Consider the following 20,611-nt stretch of genomic DNA (forward strand, 5'->3'; position numbering starts at 1 on the left):
ATGTAGAAAAAAATGGTATCATGCTGAAAATATTCATTTCCCAGTTTGCAACTTTTAAGATTATGTTATCGATTATCAATAAAATTTAAATCCTTTTAATGTTTGTCTTCTCTCTTTGTGTTTTGACCCTATATCAACCCTTCGTTTTAAAGGTTTAACATTGTGCTTAAAAGCCGGTTTAGATATTCTGATTTTGTCATATTGATACACATCTTCAAACGTTTGTGGGCTGATGTTCTAATTACCAGAATAGAAACTAAATCAGTATTGACAAGTTCTTAGTTAGCGTGGAAAAAATATCTGTATTCATTTCTGATTCTGACTTATTAAGATTTAACATACCTTTGATTACTAACTTTTTAGAAAATCCAGTATAGCCACCACTTACAATGACAAATCCAGCCACATGTGTATCTTGTGAAAATACAGGTTGGTGTTGTTTTTAAAAGGGGGACGAAAGATACCAGAGGGACACTCAAACTTATAAATCGAAAATAAACTTACAACGCCATGGCAAAAAATGAAAAAGACAAACAGACAAACAAACGTACACATGACACAACATATAAAACCAAAGAATAAACAACACGAACCCCACCATAAACTAGTGGTGATCTCAGGTGCTTAAATGTCCTTTCTACACAAGACTTTATAAATAATAGATTTGCACACTCCCTTTTTAAAGTAAAATAATAAAAATACTGATCTCCAAGGAAAATTGAAAACAGGAAGTCACTCACCTAGCAATATGTACATTTTCAAAATTGAAACTCTCAACCATTGAAGACTTAAGACTAGAATAGAATTCAAGACAAATCTCTATTATGTTAATCTTGTTTTTTTTTTTTCATATTTGTCTTTTTAAGTTTGTATCAGATTTTTCGAGTTTTTAAGATAATTGGCAAAATCACCAAAAATTGGTAAAATCGTCATTACAAAATGTAGAATAAAAAAAACCTACCGGAAAGTCCCTAATCAAATTGAAAAAAGCAAAAGCTCACACAAATCAAACGAATGGAAAACAAATTCCATACTCCTGACTGGGTATAGGCATTTCTTTATGTAAAACTCGAAATGGTGGATTTAACCAAATTATATGGCTAGCTAAACATCTCACTTATGACAGTTTTATGAATTTTTTATCCTCAATGCTCGTACGTTATTTGTTTTTTTGTTAACTTTTTTGTTACGAGCGTCACTGATGTTTCTTTTGTAGACGAATGCGCGACTGGTGAAAATATAAAATTTCACAACAATATTTGAACAAAACAAACATAATAGGTAAAAGTGTAAAAAAACGGGAGTAGCAGTAAAGGTTAATAATTTACAAAAACAAATAAAAGAATGTCACGAAATAGAAGTTCTTTCGTATTAGTTTCAAATGAAAAACAAATCCTGGAATATTATTTACACTCGAATAAATATAACAGTATATGTTCCTAACGGAATAAATGGTGTATAATACTTTTCTAATTCTATGACAATTTATCCCTTTTTGAACCCATAGTATAAAAAAAAATAATCAACGTGTGGCTGCCGGTGATCTCAGAATATCATTGGATGATTTTAAGGGTCATGACCTTTTTAGATAACTGGATGAATCAAAATATGCTATAACAGGTGTTCATGAAATTCACAAATTCGTGCAATGTGAAAGGCACTCTAAATGGATTTTCGGTAAACAAAAAAAGAAAATGTATTTTTTAATCATTAGAAAAACAGATTCTTACATAGTAACTCGAGGCTCGAACTTTAAAATTGATAATTTAACTATCTCGATTGGATAAATCCGATAATCCATTTGCACAATGTAAGAATATATATGTTCCAACAGGAACAGATATGATATTGTTTAAAACAAAGTTTCCAGTGGAACTTTTGTTGGGTAGAACAAATATACGTTGATATTGTATATATGGGGTTAAAACAACTTGATAAGTGTTTCGAATATTCCAACATTTTATAAACAGCATATTGACATAAAACGAAAGTATCAGTATTTCATGTTAGAACAAAGGTACTGTCTACTTGGCTAGTTATATGCTCAGAAAGCTACAACAGCAGTGGCTTCAACCCAGTGGTTGCAAAAGCTCATCAAAATTACCAGACCTACAATGAGGTCCACAAGACACATCATTGGCCCTCGAACTAAAACAGTTGAAAGCCTAATAAAATACAAACCAGACATTACACTTTAAGATTAAAATGATTACTGAAAACATACATTGATTTCAAGCGGAACATACTGATCCTTACTACTGGAAAAGATCATGTGACACAGATTTAAGACATGTGATGTCAGACAGATATCGTTCTCAAAGTAAATAGTAAAATCACAAAATTAGCAAACTCCGAGGTAAATTCAAAACTGGAAGTCAGTAATCAAATTGCAAATTCAATAGCTCAAAAACTTTAAATGAATGGATCACAACTGTCATATTCATGACTTGGTGCAGGCATTTTCTTATGAAGAAAATAGTGGTTGAAATCTGGTTTAATAGCTAACTAATCTCACTTGTATAATAGTCGCATTAAATTCCATTATATTGAAAGGAATGCCATATTGAAAAGGATGTGGAAGACTTATAACATACAGCATTGGTACCACAAGCTTTAATGATAAGACATTATCCTTAAAACAGAACCAAACTACTTGATAGTAAACAACTAATGAAAATTAAAAGTAAGAAGTAGCCAAGATAATGAAAAGCTACGCTTTATAGAACTAAGTGATTAAGCCTTGTTTGTCTATCTGATATATCCTTTTTTGGGTGTTTAAAAATGCTATTTTCCATACCTTTAAAGCATAAATTACAACACAAAAGTTTTCAGTTTTTCAGATTCCTCATAGAAGTAAAAGTCTGCACAACTTTAATTTATGACATTTAGCAGATTTAATTGTTTTTTTTCTGTTTTCTAATATATCCTTCATCTCACTGACATTGTTTTGCAAATTTCATTGTGATATGACTGTAATGAAAAAACTATACAATGCCAAACAAAGGATTGAAGAGTGAACTGATTGTTGTCCCTGTTGTCTACATCACAGATCAAAGGAAGGGAAAGAGGACCTACGTTGGTCACTTTCATTGTTCCTTATCCACAACTGTCCATAACAGATTAAATGATGGAAAAATTAATCAAAACTGATTACTGTATGGTCTCTATCATCACAGTTTTTATTTTAATTTTTCAACGAAAGTATGAAGAGATGAAGATAATCCTGGTTTTCAATATAACAAAAGGTAATTATAAAATTTTTATTGAAATATTAACTCAAAATAAAGTGTAAAATATTGAATAAAGAGATTCATACGTTATAAGGCATCAATTCGATAACAAAATTTTTTTGAAATATAAACTCAAAATAAAGTGTAAAAATATTGAATAAAGAGATTCATATGTTATAAGGCACCAATTAAATAACAAAATATCTGAGATCCTATGGTTACATAAATGTATAATGGCACATACTACTGAATATTACAACAGCACTAGGTATTTTAACAATATTTTAAATTATGGCACTTCTTATTTATATAAATGTTAAACACAAAAACGATCTAATGGTGATGACATGCATTTAACATGAGTATTATAAATGTATATTTCTCTAAGCAAGTTCATGTTTACTGTTTTTAACTTAAGTGAAAATGTCCTCACTCATACAGTGTTTGTTGCATTGTAACAGAAAAAATCTGCAACTAAAAAAATATCTTTACTAATTAATTTGAATATAGCTACATGGGATTTTCCCATGGAAATAAATAGATTATTTCTTTTTTACCAGAATGTAACAAATATGTCTGACAAACAAAAAATTATTTGCCAAAATAAAAATGGCAAATTCAAAATGTGCCCCTCAAAAATAAGAATTTTCTTGAAATACTTTTATAAGTTGCTACAGTTTTATTAAAATAAAAGAAACAAACGTATTTTGAAAAACATTGAAAGCATTACAAAAGATGATGAATGTTATAGTAATTGTAAAAGTTGACCGAGTATTTTATTCAGTTTTAAAGGGACCAGTGAGCATGTTAGATCTAGAGTATTTTTAAGAGCATTCTAAACAATATATCAAAAAGTAATGCAGCATACATATTATACATATTTAGTAAATGTTAACAGTTGAACATATGAGGGTTCGGTTTGGGGTTCAAAATAGAAAGTAATGAACAAAAACAAAAATAAAGACTATAAAATAAAAGAACAGATTGTATTTATTCATAACTGTGAAAAATGCAGGAAAAAAATGTCAAGCATTATAAATATATTACAAATGTATAACCTATAAGTCAATGTTACAATTATGAAACAGTCTTAATTCTAAATATATTAAACATTGTAAAATATGGCAAAAAAAGATACTAGGGCTACTCATGCACAACCAAAATGGACAACAATAATATCATAGGATATACGTAAAAAAAAAAATCCATTCAACTTTTTGTAAGTAAATATACAATTCACAATTTTAAAGCTTCATGACTGAAAGGCTTTGATATTGAATAAAATGAAGCGGCGGTATGGTATGCAAGTCCACCTATAAACGTAAACATTATGTGGAATATATGTATGTGGGGGAAAAAAACTGGCTTTATGGTCATCAGACTTTTGAGTAGGAATATCAAACTTAAGAATCACAAATATAACAATCAAAATTCTGGATTTAGTGTTAAAAACACTAACTTTCTATTCTTAGTACCAAGTAAAGATTTGTTAATAAAAGGCCTTGACCTAAAATGTGAAACTTAACAAAATCTTACAGGCATAAATAAAATGGTAAAATATCATTGATATAGTGAGCAAATAGGGAATAGGGACCTAATAGACCCAGACACAAATGCATGAAATGTAGGTCATATGTAGACTCAAATCTGATTTTTTTTGTTAGATATTTTACTTATAGAGAGTTAAACAATATTTGAATATCAATAATATTATAAGGCTTCTAAAGAATTGAACCTCATCTGACAAAAAAATGTTAATGCATGAAAACTGTGTCATAGTGATTCAATAGTTGTTTCATTCTCATGCACTATTTAACATGATTGGTATCACTAAGTATCTGACAAAAACAATCTGAACAGGAAAACTTAACCATGCTTCATATACTTGTGCATGGATAGACATATATATATATTTGTCTTAGCGTATTCCTTTGTGTATTTTATATAATTATAACATTGTTAAGCCTCATCATCAGAATAATTTTAGACAAGTTTTATTTAAAGATTTCATCTTGATCAGAAAGTGTTACCCAACTTTGCATAGTTAATTTTATTTTATAAAAAAAGGTTTCAGAAAATTTATCTCCAGCTGATCATTCCATCAGAATTCAGCAAAGCCTTCTCACTAGCCACTAACTCTAAAGCCTTAGGGAATGCTGTATGCTCTACTGTCTTGACACGGTCAGCTAATGTCTCCTCAGTATCACCATAATAAACAGGTACTGACTCTTGTACTATGATTGCACCACCATCTACTTCTTCCTATGAAAATCAAGTAGAATGCAAACAAATTAATCAGATTATCCATTATTTGACAAACTTTTTCTGTGTTTTTAAATTTTGGTTCATTTTTACAATTAAAAAGGATGAACAACAATACATTACTATTCATATTACTTATTGTTTCAGTGATTACAGTTCTTGTCTTGATATATAATACCTTCATAGAAACAAACATCACTCTATCTTTTACAGTAATTAAGGTTGAACAAGTGAAACTGCGAGCTACTGCTCACTGATGATACCCCTGCCACAAGTGGATAATATTAATAGTGTCAAAATATGCAAGTGTTTGGTAAACAGGAAGTTGTCGAGTGATGAATCTAAAAACGCATCACACAGTATAGCTGACTTATATAAATCCTGAAACCAAATTTCAGAAATCCTTGTATTGTAGTTCCTGAGAAAAATGTGACGAAAATTTTCAACTTGGCTATCATGTGTAAAATCATACAAGTGTTCGGTAAACAGGAAGTTGTCAAGTGATCAATCTGAAAACGCATCACACGGTATAGGTGACTTAGATAAACCCTGAAACCAAATTTCAGAAATCCTTGTATTGTATTTCCTGAGAAAAATGCGACAAAAATATTCATGGGACAGATGGACTGACTGCTGGAAGGACAGACAGAGGTAAAACAGTATAGTAAAGCAGGGGTATAATGATTAAGAAATAATTCTATCCTGCCATGCTCTATGCTCATTTTAACATGGGTAGGCATTATATTTGTTAATATCTTAATACCGAGCGTTAGCGAGGTATTAAATGTTTACAAATATAATGCCTACCCATGTTAAAATGAGCATAGAGCATGGCAGGATAGAATTATTTCGATTCTAATAGGAATATTTGAACTCTTTCACTTCGAAGCTGACCTATAGTAGACGCTCGGAATGTCACCATTTTGATTTCATGAGCCAAAAACGTTATAGGAAATCAGCAGTTTATCAATAAAAAAAGAAGAGAAACATTTAAACTTACTTTTAGAATGTTTTTATTTAAATTCCTAGCGAACAACACCAACAAAAATGTCCATTTATGATCTCTGGCGTTGTTCAAAATTCATCTGACGTTGCAATTTCAATTGTGACGTCAATCACGTGCAGCCCATGTTCTATTTGAATTAGAACAAGGCTGTGTTTACAAAGCCTAATAAGGACGTCATATTAGAACAAGTTACAATGACTGGCAAGTAATAGCCAATTCCACCCTCAACTTTAAAAAAAAATCCAAGTCAGTTGCTATATTGTCTAACTTCACACTGAAAATTAAAGATCAACACTAAAAGTTTCAAGTTTAAATAAGACAAATTAAGTTGTATCTGTTAGTTTGTACTTACTGCTACAAAATGTACTGTGCAGCCAGATATCCGAACATTTGCTTTGATCACTTGCTCATGTGCATTATGTCCCTTGAATGAGGGAAGGAGAGATGGGTGAATATTCAACATTTTACCATGCCACTTACTCACAAAACCACCTGTAATTACAAAATCATGAGTTAAGTCCCTTTAATGAGGAAAGGAGAGATGGATGAATATTCAACATTTTACCATGCCACTTACTCACAAAACCACCTGTAATTACAAAATCATGAGTTATGTCCCTTGAATGAGGGAAGGACAGATGGGTGTATTTTCAACATTTTACCATGCCACTTATTCACAAAACTACCTGTAATTAAAACATCATGAGTTAAGTCCCTTGAATGAAGGAAGGAGAGATGAGTGAATATTCAACATTTTACCATGCCACTTACTCACAAAACTACCTGTAATTACAAAATCATGAGTTAAGTCCCTTGAATGAGGGAAGGAGATGGGTGAATATTCAACATTTTCCCATGCCACTTATTCACAAAACTACCTGAAATTAAAAAATCATGAGTTAAGTCCCTTGAATGAAGGAAGGAAAGATGGATGAATATTCAACATTTTACCATGCCACTTACTCACAAAACCACCTGTAATTACAAAAAGAAGGGTTATGTTCCTTGCAAAGGACATATAATATTTAGTCTTTGACACAAAAAAATTTATAAGTTTTTATTCGCTTTAAACTAGTTTTCAGCAACTGTAAGTACTCTTAGATCTGTATTTAGTGTATTTTGTGTTTTTCTTGTGTATTTATGTACTGATCTGATGAGTTGTGTACATGTAAACTGATTCTTATAGTATGTTCAATGTAGACAACACTGAAGACATCATATATGTTAGTGCTAATAGTTAAGCAAAAAAAAATGCATGCACATGTGATTACAATAATTTAATAAAAAATAGACAAAAAATTTGATATTAAGATTACATTTTATTTTGCATGGTTGTAAATTCAGAAATTATTACATGTTTCATTATCCTGATTTTTGTGAATGGACAAAATTGTGAGATAATTTTTGTGATTTCAAGGATATTTGCATATAGACACTGAATGCATTGAATTCATTATTTTGATACTCAACCACTCACATTATTTAGATCAATAAAATCCTCCCAATAATTTCTGAACTTACAGTATCATGGGACATGACCGTGATTTATCATTCTAAAAGATCTATAACTTCTTTTTACTGATGTGAAGATGTCTTACATACCTGTTAATATTCTCATAAATCCTGCCAAGCAGACAATATCAATACCAGCAGACGTCAATGTAGCATGCAGTGCTTCATCAAAATCATCTCTGCTCTTATAATCTTTGTGGGATATCACCTGTTGATAAATATTTGAATGTACATAGGATAAAATTTGAATTTACACTGCTCTTCATTTCAGAAATCAATAACATATACAGCATAAAATTTTGACAAAGTATTTACTTTGATCCATTAACAAAAATATTAAAATTTCAAAAAGTTTGAACCAACCAATTTATCAGAAAAACAAGAATGTGTCCCCAGTACATGAATGCCCCACTCGCACTATTATTCTCTATGTTCATTGGACCGTGAAATTGGGGTAAACACTCTAATTTGGCATTAAAATTTGAAAGATCATATCATAGGGAACATGTGTACAAAGTTTGAAGTCGATTGGACTTCAACTTCCTCAAAAACTACCTTGACAAAAACTGAAGCGTGACAGACGGATGAACAGACAGACGGACGGACAAACGGACGCACAGACCAGAAAACATAATGGCCCTCTACTATCGTAGGTGGGGCATAATTACACTGGTTATATAGCAGTTTGAAAAACAATAATTTTGATCATTAAGAAGCTTAATATTCCCTTAACAACACAATGTAATTAAAATGCTTAGCTGATTTTACAGAGTTATCTTAAGTTGCTGATTCTATTCATATAAAAATTGGTGTAATTAATTAATTTATTGATTGATTGGTGTGTAACACCAGTTTCAGCAGTAAGGCAGTGAGTTTTTATTGGTAGATGCAGCTGAGTGCCCAGAGGAAACCACAACCTTCGGCAGGAAACTGACAATCCTAGAAAGTTAAGATTGGAGTTTAACACACCTGCCACATGCCAGATTTAAACTCTCAGCCTCAGTTTTGACAAGCTAGCAATACAATAGTCCTACTACCTAGACAATTGGCCACCAATGCCCCTCAGAATTTGAAACTTGCAAGTGAGCCAAAAAAAAACCACTACAGGGCTATTTGACCTGATATAATCTTACCTATTTAGTTTGTAAATGTTAATACTAAAATGCATTAGTTTTGTTACTGTTGTGTTAATTAGATATTTTCTGCCTTGATAAGCCCCTATGCGTTTGTTATGTTTCATATGTAGCTATTTTAGTTTTTTTCTGCCCTAGTTTGCCCTTGCACATTTAGTTTATTACCTTTGTGGCGATTGCAGCTTTTTCTGCCCAAGTTAGACCTTGTACATTTGGTTTATTACCTTTGTGGCCATTCTAGCTTTTTCTGTCCTAGTTTTCCCTTGCACATTTAGTTTTATTACCTTTGTGGCGATTCTAGCTTTTTCTACCCTAGTTTTCCCTTGCACATTTAGTTATATTACCTTTGTGGCGATTCTAGCTTGTTCTGCCCTAGTAAGACCTTGTACATTTAGTTTTATTACCTTTGTGGCCATTCTAGCTTGTTCTGCCCTAGTAAGACCTTGTACATTTAGTTTTATTACCTTTGTGGCGATTCTAGCTTTTTCTGCCCTAGTTTGCCCTTGCACATTTAGTTTTATTACCTTTGTGGCAATTCTAGCTTGTTCTGCCCTAGTTTGCCCTTGTACATTTAGTTTTATTACCTTTGTGGCAATTCTAGCTTTTTCTGCCCTAGTAAGACCTTGTACATTTGGTTTATTACCTTTGTGGCGATTCTAGCTTTTTCTGCCCTAGTTTGTCCTTGCACATTTAGTTTTATTACCTTTGTGGCGATTCTAGCTTTTTCTGCCCTAGTAAGACCTTGTACATTTGGTTTATTAGAGATCACTAATACAATTTCAGCTGAGCTATTACTATTCTGTTCTGTTGTATGGTCAATCAAAGCCTGTAAATTTGTCCCTAAAATCATGAGATACACATGAATAGAAACACCATACTTTTTTTTCAAATAAATAATCAGTTAATACTTAAGGGATGAATGGATGAGTGTTTGAAATCCAGTGGCATTTACTGCATCAAATCAGGATTAGAACATATCAAACTGGTTTAGAAAACTTATGGTCAGACATCTTATCAATGTTATTCTTACGACTTTGGATGTCTTTAAGCTGAATCTGTTTAATGTATACTGATTCCACTTTAGTTTGGGAGGAGAACATGATTTACTTATCAGTTGATTATATTAAGTCTTGGAATTGTATTTTGTTCATATGTATAAAGAGAAAACAAGAATGAGTCCCAAGTACACGGATTCCCCATCTGCACTATCATTTTCTATGTTCAGTGGACCATGAAAATGGGATAAAATTTGGCATTAAAATTAGAAAGATTATATCATAGGGAACATGTTTACTAAGTTTCAAGTTGATTGGACTTCAACTTCATCGAAAAACTACCTCGATCAAAAACTTTAACCAAAAACTTTATCATGAAGAGGGACGAAAGGACACACAGACCAGAAAACATAATGCCCATAAATGGGGCATAAAAACATTTTAAACTTAACATTGGTTTACTTATCTTACAATTTTGCATCCCTATAAATAGAATATACTGTAAGAGTTAGTACTGCATATAGAAATCAAGTCATTTATATTACTTTGTGCTATTAACAATAGGTATAATGTTAAATTCAAAATAATTACCAGAGCCAGAAATGAGCACTGCAACCCTTTTCCTCTGTAGCAGAATAGGTGTCCTCGGCCAGCTTCTATCTAGACCTTCTACTAAGTTGTGTACAGTCACTGACTTATCTACAATATATCAAATCACACGTAGAAAAAAAATCCATTAGTTTTCTATTTTTAGAAATTTTTACTTATGTATTTTCGAATATGAAATCAACTGATTAATGTTTGGTTTCTACTTTGATTTTAGTTTAAACAATATTTTATTCAAATAAATTGAATTGGATTGGGCAAATGGCATAGCCTATGAAAGCCCTCTCCACGAGTCTACTTCAAAGTTTTTGATTTATTCAAAAGTAAATCAAATCTTAAATCACATATATTATAACGAAACGGTACCCAAATTGCAACGAGTACCCAAATTGCACCTATTTAGCAAAAATAGCAGTGGAAATCTTAAAGATTTCCTAGAGACAAAACATGTTGTATTTTTATGATCAGATAGTATACACGTCTTTTAACATAGCTAAATATATTTAGATATACACAAAACGTTTACAGTATTTATCAACAGATGAAGAGTTTACTGAAAAAGCAAAATGTACTGAAACCTCGCCATGCGACGTCATCAAAACGTCATCTTTTTAAAATTAGCAAATACAATATGTTTCAAGTATCAATTTCTTAAAAAAAGAAAAGTAAGCATGGATAAATATCCAATTGTTCAAAATATTTGAAAAAAATAAACAAAAGCTCTTTTATTCGACTTTTGAAGATGCAAATTTAAGCATGGATGGAATTTGGGTACTCCTCATTACAGAATCATTGATGGTTTGGAGGTAAGTTCAGACCAATTTTTCTATGATTCCATATGAAATGAAAATCAAATTGGTGTACCTATGTAATAAAGAAGGATACCACTACAAAATAAACACAAAATGGAAATGTTTGTCTTGATCATATAAAAGTGTAGTTGAAAAAACTGTCAAAATAGGTGCAATTTGGTACCGTCACATTACTGACAGATGTTGAATGTTGTGGTGTCGTATTTCAAAGGCTTCCCGTGTGGGTGTCAAATGTGAAATGTGTCAATCATATTTTGTTTTGACTAAATAAAGTACAAGCTAAAAATTAAATCACCGTACCTTCTTTCTTGACAATTTCACCTATTATACTGGCCTGGAGTCCACTGCTTGTAAGACTGTTTAAAACACTTGTAGATTCCTCTGACTTTACCACTAACACACCACCAATACCACAATTAAAGGTACGACTCATTTCTCTGGCATTTATATTACCCTAAATATATAAAAACATTCAATTAAAAGTGATACATATTTTTGTACATATTAATACGCAAATCTTAAATTACCCTTTTATATAATTTCCATGTATACATTATCTTCCATAATTATTCCTTTTTTAAATTTTTGGCTCTGTTTTTTGGCTTTCCAAACTTGGGTCTAAAAGAGTACCGTATAAGATCTAATGCAGAAAAATATGTTATGCACAGGGAGCTCATATCATTTAAAAAAAATAATGAAAATGTCTATATATAGTTTGATTTTTTAAATGTTAATAAATGTAAATACTGAACCATTTATAGTCACTACCTTATCAGCAAGCCAACCAAACACGGGGGGTATATTCCATTTACTAGCATCAATTGATGCTGCTAAGTCTGATGGTAAAACTCTTGCCACATTCTCTGTAAGTCCACCTCCAGTGATGTGAGCAAAGGCCTTGACCTTCATTTCCTTCATCAAGGGCAACAACTCTTTCACATATATTTTGGTAGGAGTAAGTAATACATCTCCTATAAACAAAATCTTTAAATACATCACAAAATTCTAAGCAAAAATATATCATTTTAATGTCAAAATTCATTACAATGTCTTAAGACAAAAAAGATTAATTTATTGTTTAATAAAATATGTTATTGTGATATATATCTATGTGTGTATACAAGTCTAAATTGAAAACTATGTTCAAATCTATAAAGGTTGGATGAAAACCGCAACTTTCATAAGTGTGCATGTAAAACAAATTTCGTTGTAGAAGGGTCTAAATACAGCACAAACAACATTTTCCAAAAGACCATAAAGTGAAAAAGTATTTTTTAACAAAACGCAGTTGACTAACATATATAGCAAAAGAAAGGGATTTTTAAGTGACTAGACCTTTTGTTAATCATAAAAGACAGGATTTTTAATATAATTGTGTGTGGGTAGGATTTCACTGTATTGAACACTACAACATATTCATAACTGGTAGGTGAATCACTGTACATAAATTATTGCAGATCACAAGTTCTACATACAACTGTGTGTGTGTATGGTGCTAAGGGATAAATATACAGATGTAAATCATATAAAGACAACATACCTAATGTAGTTCCTCTTTGAAAAGGACAAGGCATATCATAGGTCATCTCCAGTTTATTTATAACCTTCCTCACAAGACTGAACCCATTACTATGGAGACCACTAGATGGTAATCCAATCAAAACATCTCCAGTCACAATCTGATCAAGACGTGGTATAATACAAGACCTTTCAACTGCTCCGACAGCAAATCCTGCCAGATCATATTCACTTCCTGTGTACATACCAGGCATTTCAGCAGTCTCTCCACCTGACAAAAGAAATGAGTACAGCATCAAAATGATAAGTGCAATATTTAGAGAATATTATATGACATATGGGTTTATAAATACAAGCAAAGTGTGAGCTACAGCTACTGTGAGCTGACTTATATTAACCTTGAAACCCATTTTTTATATTAACCTTGAAACCAATCTTTAAAAATCTTGTATTGTAGTTTCTGAGAAAAATGTGACGAAAATTTTCGACTAGACTATCATGTGTAAAATGATATTAGTCTTCATTAAACAGGAAGTTGTTGAGTGATATATCTGAGAACACATCACACGGTATAGATGACTCTTATAAACCCTTAAACAAAATTTCAGAAACCCTTTTGATGTAGTTCCTGAGAAATGCGACGAATATTCATTGGACTGACGAATGAATGGACGGATGGATGGACTGACTGATGGACAGGCAGAGGTAAAACAGTATACCCTCAATTTTTTAAAGGGGGGTATACATCTGTATCCCAAAAGCTCTGCTTCAGTGATAATATTGGTAAAGGGTTAGACAGTGTGTGATATTGAATAAGCCATATCATATCATAAACACTTTATATTATAAAATGATATGAGCAAATCAGACCTAAAACATATAAATCAGAATGTGCAATACTGATGATGTTGTCCTGTTAATATAAATCAGAATGTGCAATACTGATGATGTTGTCCTGTTAATATAAATCAGAATGTGCAATAATGATGTTGTCCTGTTAATATAAATCATGAGCTAATATTTCTTTTAGGACCGGTCCAATACAGGAAAAGATGTAAGAAAACTTCATACCTGCAAGGGCACATCCAGCTTCTTTACATCCTTTAGAGATGCCTGTTATGACATCTGTTGCCATGGCAACACTAAGATGACCAGTAGAGAAGTAATCAAGGAAGAACAATGGTTCAGCACCATGGGCCAGAATGTCATTTACACACATAGCAACAAGGTCAATCCCTATAGTGTCATGGCGACCAACTTCCTGAGCTATCTGTAATCAAAATACATAATGAATTATTATTTATATATTTTGGGAAGTTCTTACATTTTTGTGATTTATTTATATAGCAATCATGTTAGCAGTTGGATGAAAATAATTGACCATACTTTAATACACTATGGATTGCTGTTGTCAACTTGATATAAATTGACTGGGTAGTGTCTTAGAAGATAAAGTAAGTCAAATGTCTCATGGTATCCAGATTATCTTTTATTCATTCGCTACAAAAACTCTTTTAATACAGTATTTTTGGCAGTAAATGAAAACAAAGTACCTTCCATGCTCTATTGCAGTATTCACCTATGAGACCACTTTATCAGTTACTATGGATTTATCTATTTTTCATGGGTACCAATTTTGCAGGGATTGAGGAAAACTTTTATTTTTCTTAAGATCTAGAGGTTTTGGCAAAGTCTGCATACAAGCTTTAATAAAATTTGCTTTTTTCTAATATTAAAATTTATAGTAAACCTATACCACTGAAGTTTAACAATTATTGGAATAAAATGAATAATGATGACATACTTTTAATTTTGTGCCAACCCCATCAGTTCCAGACACCAAAACTGGGTCAACAAATCCTGCAGCCTTCAGATCAAACAAAGCACCAAATCCTCCTATGAGTGCATCACACCCTGTCCTTGTGGTGGACTTAGCCAGAGGTTTAATGGCCTGAACTAAACTGTTTCCAGTTTCTATGCTCACTCCTGCATCACTGTATGTCATCTGAACTTGTAAACGATTTCTGAAAAATAATTTTTTGACATAGATTACATTTCTATTAAATTTTTACAAGCTGATGAATTTACACATATTCTAAATAATAAATAAAAAATACCTTGACACCATTTTACACATATAACCCTAAGACTTCAGAAGTGATTCTTATTCACATTTAATATGTAAAACCAAATGATATGACCCTTACGAAATAAATAGAAGAAATGATCAAAGTAAACGGCTTATTCTAATGCAATAAGTTTGTAACGACAATTTTCATTGGATGTTGACAAATATTTTAAGGGGTTAGATTCCACGTTCTACCAGTCCGCAACTAAGAAAGCCACCATTTTGAATTCCGATATTTTTTGGGTATGTAATTTCTCAAAAAATAAACAAGATAGTCGCATTCTGAGCCTCAAAATCTTCTTTTTGTCTATACTGAAACCATTCTGAAGCGTACAAAAGGTAGAAATAAGTTTAGTTTTCATGTTTGACAACCAGAGCATACATATGACGTCACATTGTTTAAATGCTAAAGACGATGCAACAGTTTCCCGGACTTTTTCATTTATGGCATTCTCAAGCCAAAATATTTATTAAATGAAATTTATGTTAATATGTGGCATTAGAATGGAGATAAACTGTATTGTATTTTAAGCTTGGCTCCGCGTCGCTAGGTAAACTCAATTTGCGCCGCGTCGCTAGGTAAACTCAATTTGCGACAGTAAAATCGACGTTTTATGAAGGCCAAGCTTAAAATACAATACAGTTATCTCCTAATTTGATATGTATTTATTCATATATCTGGTACCTAATTAGAACCATAAAGCTAAAAGGTCAACAATGGCACTTTTGCATATTTCTGTATGATGCACAGGAATAAATCAGGATGTATTCTTAATAAACATAAAGTTTTGTTCAATTTAGGGTAGATCATCAGGAGTGAGGGTGGTATTTAAAGAAAAAAACTTCTTTAAAAGAATTTTCTTCATGTTGCGGCTCAGAAATGTTTTCATTCTCTGGACTGGCATTTTCCTGTAACATGATAAATCTGCTCAAAATTCACTAATGTTTAAAAAACCTATACATTGTAAGCATTGATGAATGTTATTTATCTCATTATTTTTTTTATATACAACTTTTATCAAGGAGCTTGTGTTATATTTTTTCCTTAATTGTGTTTCAAAAATCCAAAGTTGCTGTTCCATCAAAGTAAAACCCATAGCAGCCCCATGTCATCTTTGGATGTTGAGGGAAAGTAACTAATTTCACAATGCAAAAATTTTATAAATTCTGTTTTCTAAACTGGTCAATTGATAGGATAATTTTGCACTGGTCAGGTTAATATATTAAAACTGATCATTGTTAGAAGTGTATGTAAAATAATTTTAAAATTAATTGGGTTAATAAATATACCTAGTAAGTACCCTAAATCCAATATCACTTCTGTAAAAACTGTTCTGAAACTGTATAAACTTGGCCCCGTCTGTGGCCCTCTCACAAGCTGTCTTCAGGGTTCTATCAACAGCAATTACTGCCAACACTCGTCCACCACTTGTAACTGTAGACCCATCTTTTAAACTGGTACCGGCATGGAATATCTGTAAACCAGTTTTCTCAGCAACATCTATACCTAATAGTTGAAAAGATTACAAGTACATATGCTTAAGTCCCAAACAATATTAACAATATTATTTTTTGACTAGATCTCCTTTTATTCATAAGGTGAGTCTACTTTAGAAAGAAAACAAAATATTTCCCTTTGTTTTCCTCCTATTTACAAGTATAGTTATCATGGCAGGAAATATGTTAAAATGCTTAACTAATAACAAACATCCAAATAAAAAGATTTAGAACATTTATATATTCAAAAGTCCTAAACAAGGTGAACTCTGATTGATTTAGAGTTTGTCCTACACGGTGCATTTATGTCCATGGCTGATGGTTATAATTCCCTGAACAAAAACTAGAACAGGTTGTTGTCAGGTCCTTGTTAGCATGGAGACTTGGGCTGTATTTTTATAAGATTGGCCCTAATTTAACCTACCTGTAATTGCTAAACCTTTAGGATAAGATTCAGGATAGCCACCACTAACAATAACGACTCCAGCCACATGTTTATCTTGTGAGAATACAGGTTGGTGTTGTTTTAATGTCCCATCAACACAAGACTTGCACACATCATACAAATCAGATTCCAACAAAGGAAGTATGGTCTGAAATTCAATACAGAAACAGTAAATAGAAAATACAGTAGAAGTGTTGGCGTAATAGAATTAAACCCCTTCCTAATTTCTATCACAAATCTATTTGATTTATTTATTTTAGAGAGAACCAACTTTTGTGGATTGACAAAAATTGTCTTTTCTTGAACATTTGATTTTTTTTATTTAACAAAGTCTGTCCTGTCTAAATGTTTCTACATATTTGATAGGAAAAACACCATGAGTGTCATATGTGCAGCAGGATCAATTACCCTTCCAGATCACTTGAGATCATCCCCAGTTTTCAGGGGTTTATGTTACTCAATCTTACCTTCCAGATCACTTGAGATCACCCCCAGTTTTTCAGGGGTTTATGTTACTCAATCTTACCTTCCAGATCACTTAAGATCACCCCCAGTTTTTCAGCAGTTTATGTTACTCAATCTTACCCTTCCAGATCACTTGAGATCACCCCCAGTTTTTCAGCAGTTTATGTTACTCAATCTTACCCTTCCAGATCACTTGAGATCACCCCCAGTTTTTCAGCAGTTTATGTTACTCAATCTTACCCTTCCAGATCACTTGAGATCACCCCCAGTTTTTCAGCGGTTTATGTTTCTCAATCTTACCTTCCAGTTCACTTAAGATCACCCCCAGTTTTTCAGCAGTTTATGTTACTCAATCTAACCCTTCCAGATCACTTGAGATCACCCCCAGTTTTTCAGCAGTTTATGTTACTCAATCTTACCCTTCCATATCACTTGAGATCACCCCAAGATTTTCAGCGGTTTAAGTTACTCAATCTTACCCTTCCAGATCACTTGAGATCACCCCCAGTTTTTCAGCGGTTTATGTTACTCAATCTTACCCTTCCAGATCACTTGAGATCACCCCCAGTTTTTCAGCGGTTTATGTTACTCAACCTTACCCTTCCAGATCACTTGAGATCACCCCCAGTTTTTCGGCGGTTTATGTTACTCAATATTTAGTTTTTTATGTTGTGTTTTGTTTTCTGTTGTTTGTCTTTTATTCTATTTAGCCATAGCACTGTCAGTTTATTTTTTGACTTATGAGTTTAAATGTCTCTCTGGTATCTGTCCCCTCTCTTCCAAGACTAGAGAGATTTATACCTTGGTGAACAATAACATTTATAATTAACCTAATTTAAAACCAAAATTGTACCTGTGTTTCAGGATCTCCAAATCTACAATTAAATTCTAAAACTTTTGGTCCATCTTTTGTTAACATCAATCCTGCATACAATGCCCCTATTCAAAATATATAAAGTTTGTTTTATGTTAACCATGCATTTTGTTATCTCTAATGTGTCATGAAGTCAGTGACGCAATTTTAATATGCAACAAAAATTCATGTTTTTTTTTGGATTGGACAGGTTGCTTTTTATTACAGAATGGTCAAAACTTAATCATTGTTTAAGTGATATTTTAGAATTTAAAAGACAAAACAATGAAGATTTGAAAACTTTAGAGTTTGCAAAAGAACTTCAAAAATTATATTTGAATTTCATGGTATGAAAATGTTTGTTTTTTTTTTATTTTGAATAGAAATTTTTTTAACAGCTCTTTGGGCATGTTGGGGTTTGAACCAAAAATGACTTTTCTCTACTATAAATCACCAGAACCCCATTTTACACCAAGGACAGAAGCATCAATAACATTCACTTATTACAGTCTACCTATCTTAAAATAAATGTTAAGATTCTTACCTAACTGAAGTCTGTTTCCTGTCTAAAATCATGACTATAACTTAATCTCAAAACTTTAAGATCAGCAACAGCTATTCTATGAATTGGTAGAATTCAACCAGTAACTGGATTTTGTTAAATGCATATATGACCTATCTTTCTTTTATCTCTCTGACCACACACTAATTTACCTTTATATGTCTTGCCCTCTGACTTTAATCCAACCACTGTTTTTAGTATTATCTCTTTTTCTATAACTTGTAACTCTTGTGTTGAAATCTGAAATAATAAAAAAATAACCATATATACTTTGAAGAAATTAACTGAATGAATTAGAATCGTATTTGAATACAAATTATTTTCCTTGCTGGGGAAATATAGTAGTATAATACTAATTTTACTTGTTCATTGCAGAGAAAAACAAGTGTGGAGTGAATAAAAACAATGGATTTTTTCAACTGACAATTATTTCAAGGTTAAGAACCAAGACTAATCATAAGTTGAAAGGCAAAAGAAAAAAACATTTTTAGGTGGCCCGTCATCATTCTTGATGACCAATCACTGATGGAAGTGACCAAACCAACATGAAAGGGAGATATTAGAACAGATCAACCAAGAATTACTGCATCTGACCAGAATCTACAGGGCAGTGAAAAATCTAAATGTGTATTCACAAAACAGTAAGTAATGTTAAGTCATTAATTAGATATCCATGGATTTGAATTTGGATGTTATCTAACCTATCACCTAAGTTTTGATGTACAATTTTTTTTAAATACTTAAGATTCAAAAATGCCTTGTGAACAGAAAATCTGATAACATAATTGCCAATAACAAGTCAACTATTTTAATGTTTTAAATGTTGCCAAACTAGCGTTGTACCTAACAACCACACAGCATGAACGAAAAACCAGACCATTTAAAAAGTTCTCGATCTGTTCCCGAAAATTACCCGATACGAGAAAAAAGAAGGAGAGATTTGGAAACAGAAGCAACCACAGAAACATACAAGGAAGAAGCAGTCCATCACTGAAGATTAACATACCATACATAAGTACACAAAGTCAAAGTAATTCGGCATACCATCCATTTTACTTCGAGAAAAAAGGAAGGAACCAGAACCAAGATGAACCACATAAACCACAAACCATATTTATAAAGAAAATCTGATCCACGGACATTTTATTAGCAAAGTTAATTTTTATGAACATATCTACCAAGATTTCAATTCCCAAAATTGTGGCAATCATACACTTCACCTTTTACTAGCTCAATGGAAGCAGTACCTCCCTCGGAGCGAAGCCAGTTGAATTGGTACGGGATGGCCAATGGGGTGATGTCCAATTTGGAAATGAACTGACATTTTATGAGCTACTTCCATCATTCCTACAATATTACCACTAGAAACCTCTATGAGGACCACTACACAGACGTGCAAGAATAGCAGCTAACCACTTCATTAATAACTTTATTGACTAACTTTCACTTTTAACTATACTAGATTCTTATTTTACTTTCACTTTCACTTTCTATTTATATCTATAATGTCGTCACAACAACCTCTATTGTTCTACGAACCACACAACCTCCAAATTTGTACTTCACTGTTTGATTTCATGTATAATA

General features: G+C 32.1%; 1 protein-coding gene across 1 annotated transcript in view; it reads right to left on the reverse strand.

Moving 5' to 3' along the window:
• Positions 1 to 3,339: 3,339 nt before the first annotated feature.
• Positions 3,340 to 20,611, reverse strand: part of LOC134685088 (trifunctional purine biosynthetic protein adenosine-3-like) — a 49,569-nt gene continuing 32,297 nt past the window's right edge. The window contains exons 8-21 of the mRNA XM_063544505.1: positions 19,177 to 19,264; positions 18,463 to 18,548; positions 17,124 to 17,292; positions 16,493 to 16,709; positions 14,879 to 15,098; positions 14,146 to 14,344; positions 13,097 to 13,345; positions 12,325 to 12,527; positions 11,857 to 12,010; positions 10,730 to 10,837; positions 9,847 to 9,983; positions 8,101 to 8,218; positions 6,851 to 6,990; positions 3,340 to 5,492 (exon numbers count right to left, since the gene is read on the reverse strand). Of these exons, the coding sequence (XP_063400575.1) occupies positions 5,310 to 5,492; positions 6,851 to 6,990; positions 8,101 to 8,218; positions 9,847 to 9,983; positions 10,730 to 10,837; positions 11,857 to 12,010; positions 12,325 to 12,527; positions 13,097 to 13,345; positions 14,146 to 14,344; positions 14,879 to 15,098; positions 16,493 to 16,709; positions 17,124 to 17,292; positions 18,463 to 18,548; positions 19,177 to 19,264 (2,271 nt within the window). The 3' untranslated portion in view covers positions 3,340 to 5,309. The remainder of the gene's footprint in view (positions 5,493 to 6,850; positions 6,991 to 8,100; positions 8,219 to 9,846; positions 9,984 to 10,729; positions 10,838 to 11,856; positions 12,011 to 12,324; positions 12,528 to 13,096; positions 13,346 to 14,145; positions 14,345 to 14,878; positions 15,099 to 16,492; positions 16,710 to 17,123; positions 17,293 to 18,462; positions 18,549 to 19,176; positions 19,265 to 20,611) is intronic.

This window comes from Mytilus trossulus, chromosome 9, assembly GCF_036588685.1.
Source record: "Mytilus trossulus isolate FHL-02 chromosome 9, PNRI_Mtr1.1.1.hap1, whole genome shotgun sequence".
Classification (NCBI taxonomy): domain Eukaryota; kingdom Metazoa; phylum Mollusca; class Bivalvia; order Mytilida; family Mytilidae; genus Mytilus; species Mytilus trossulus.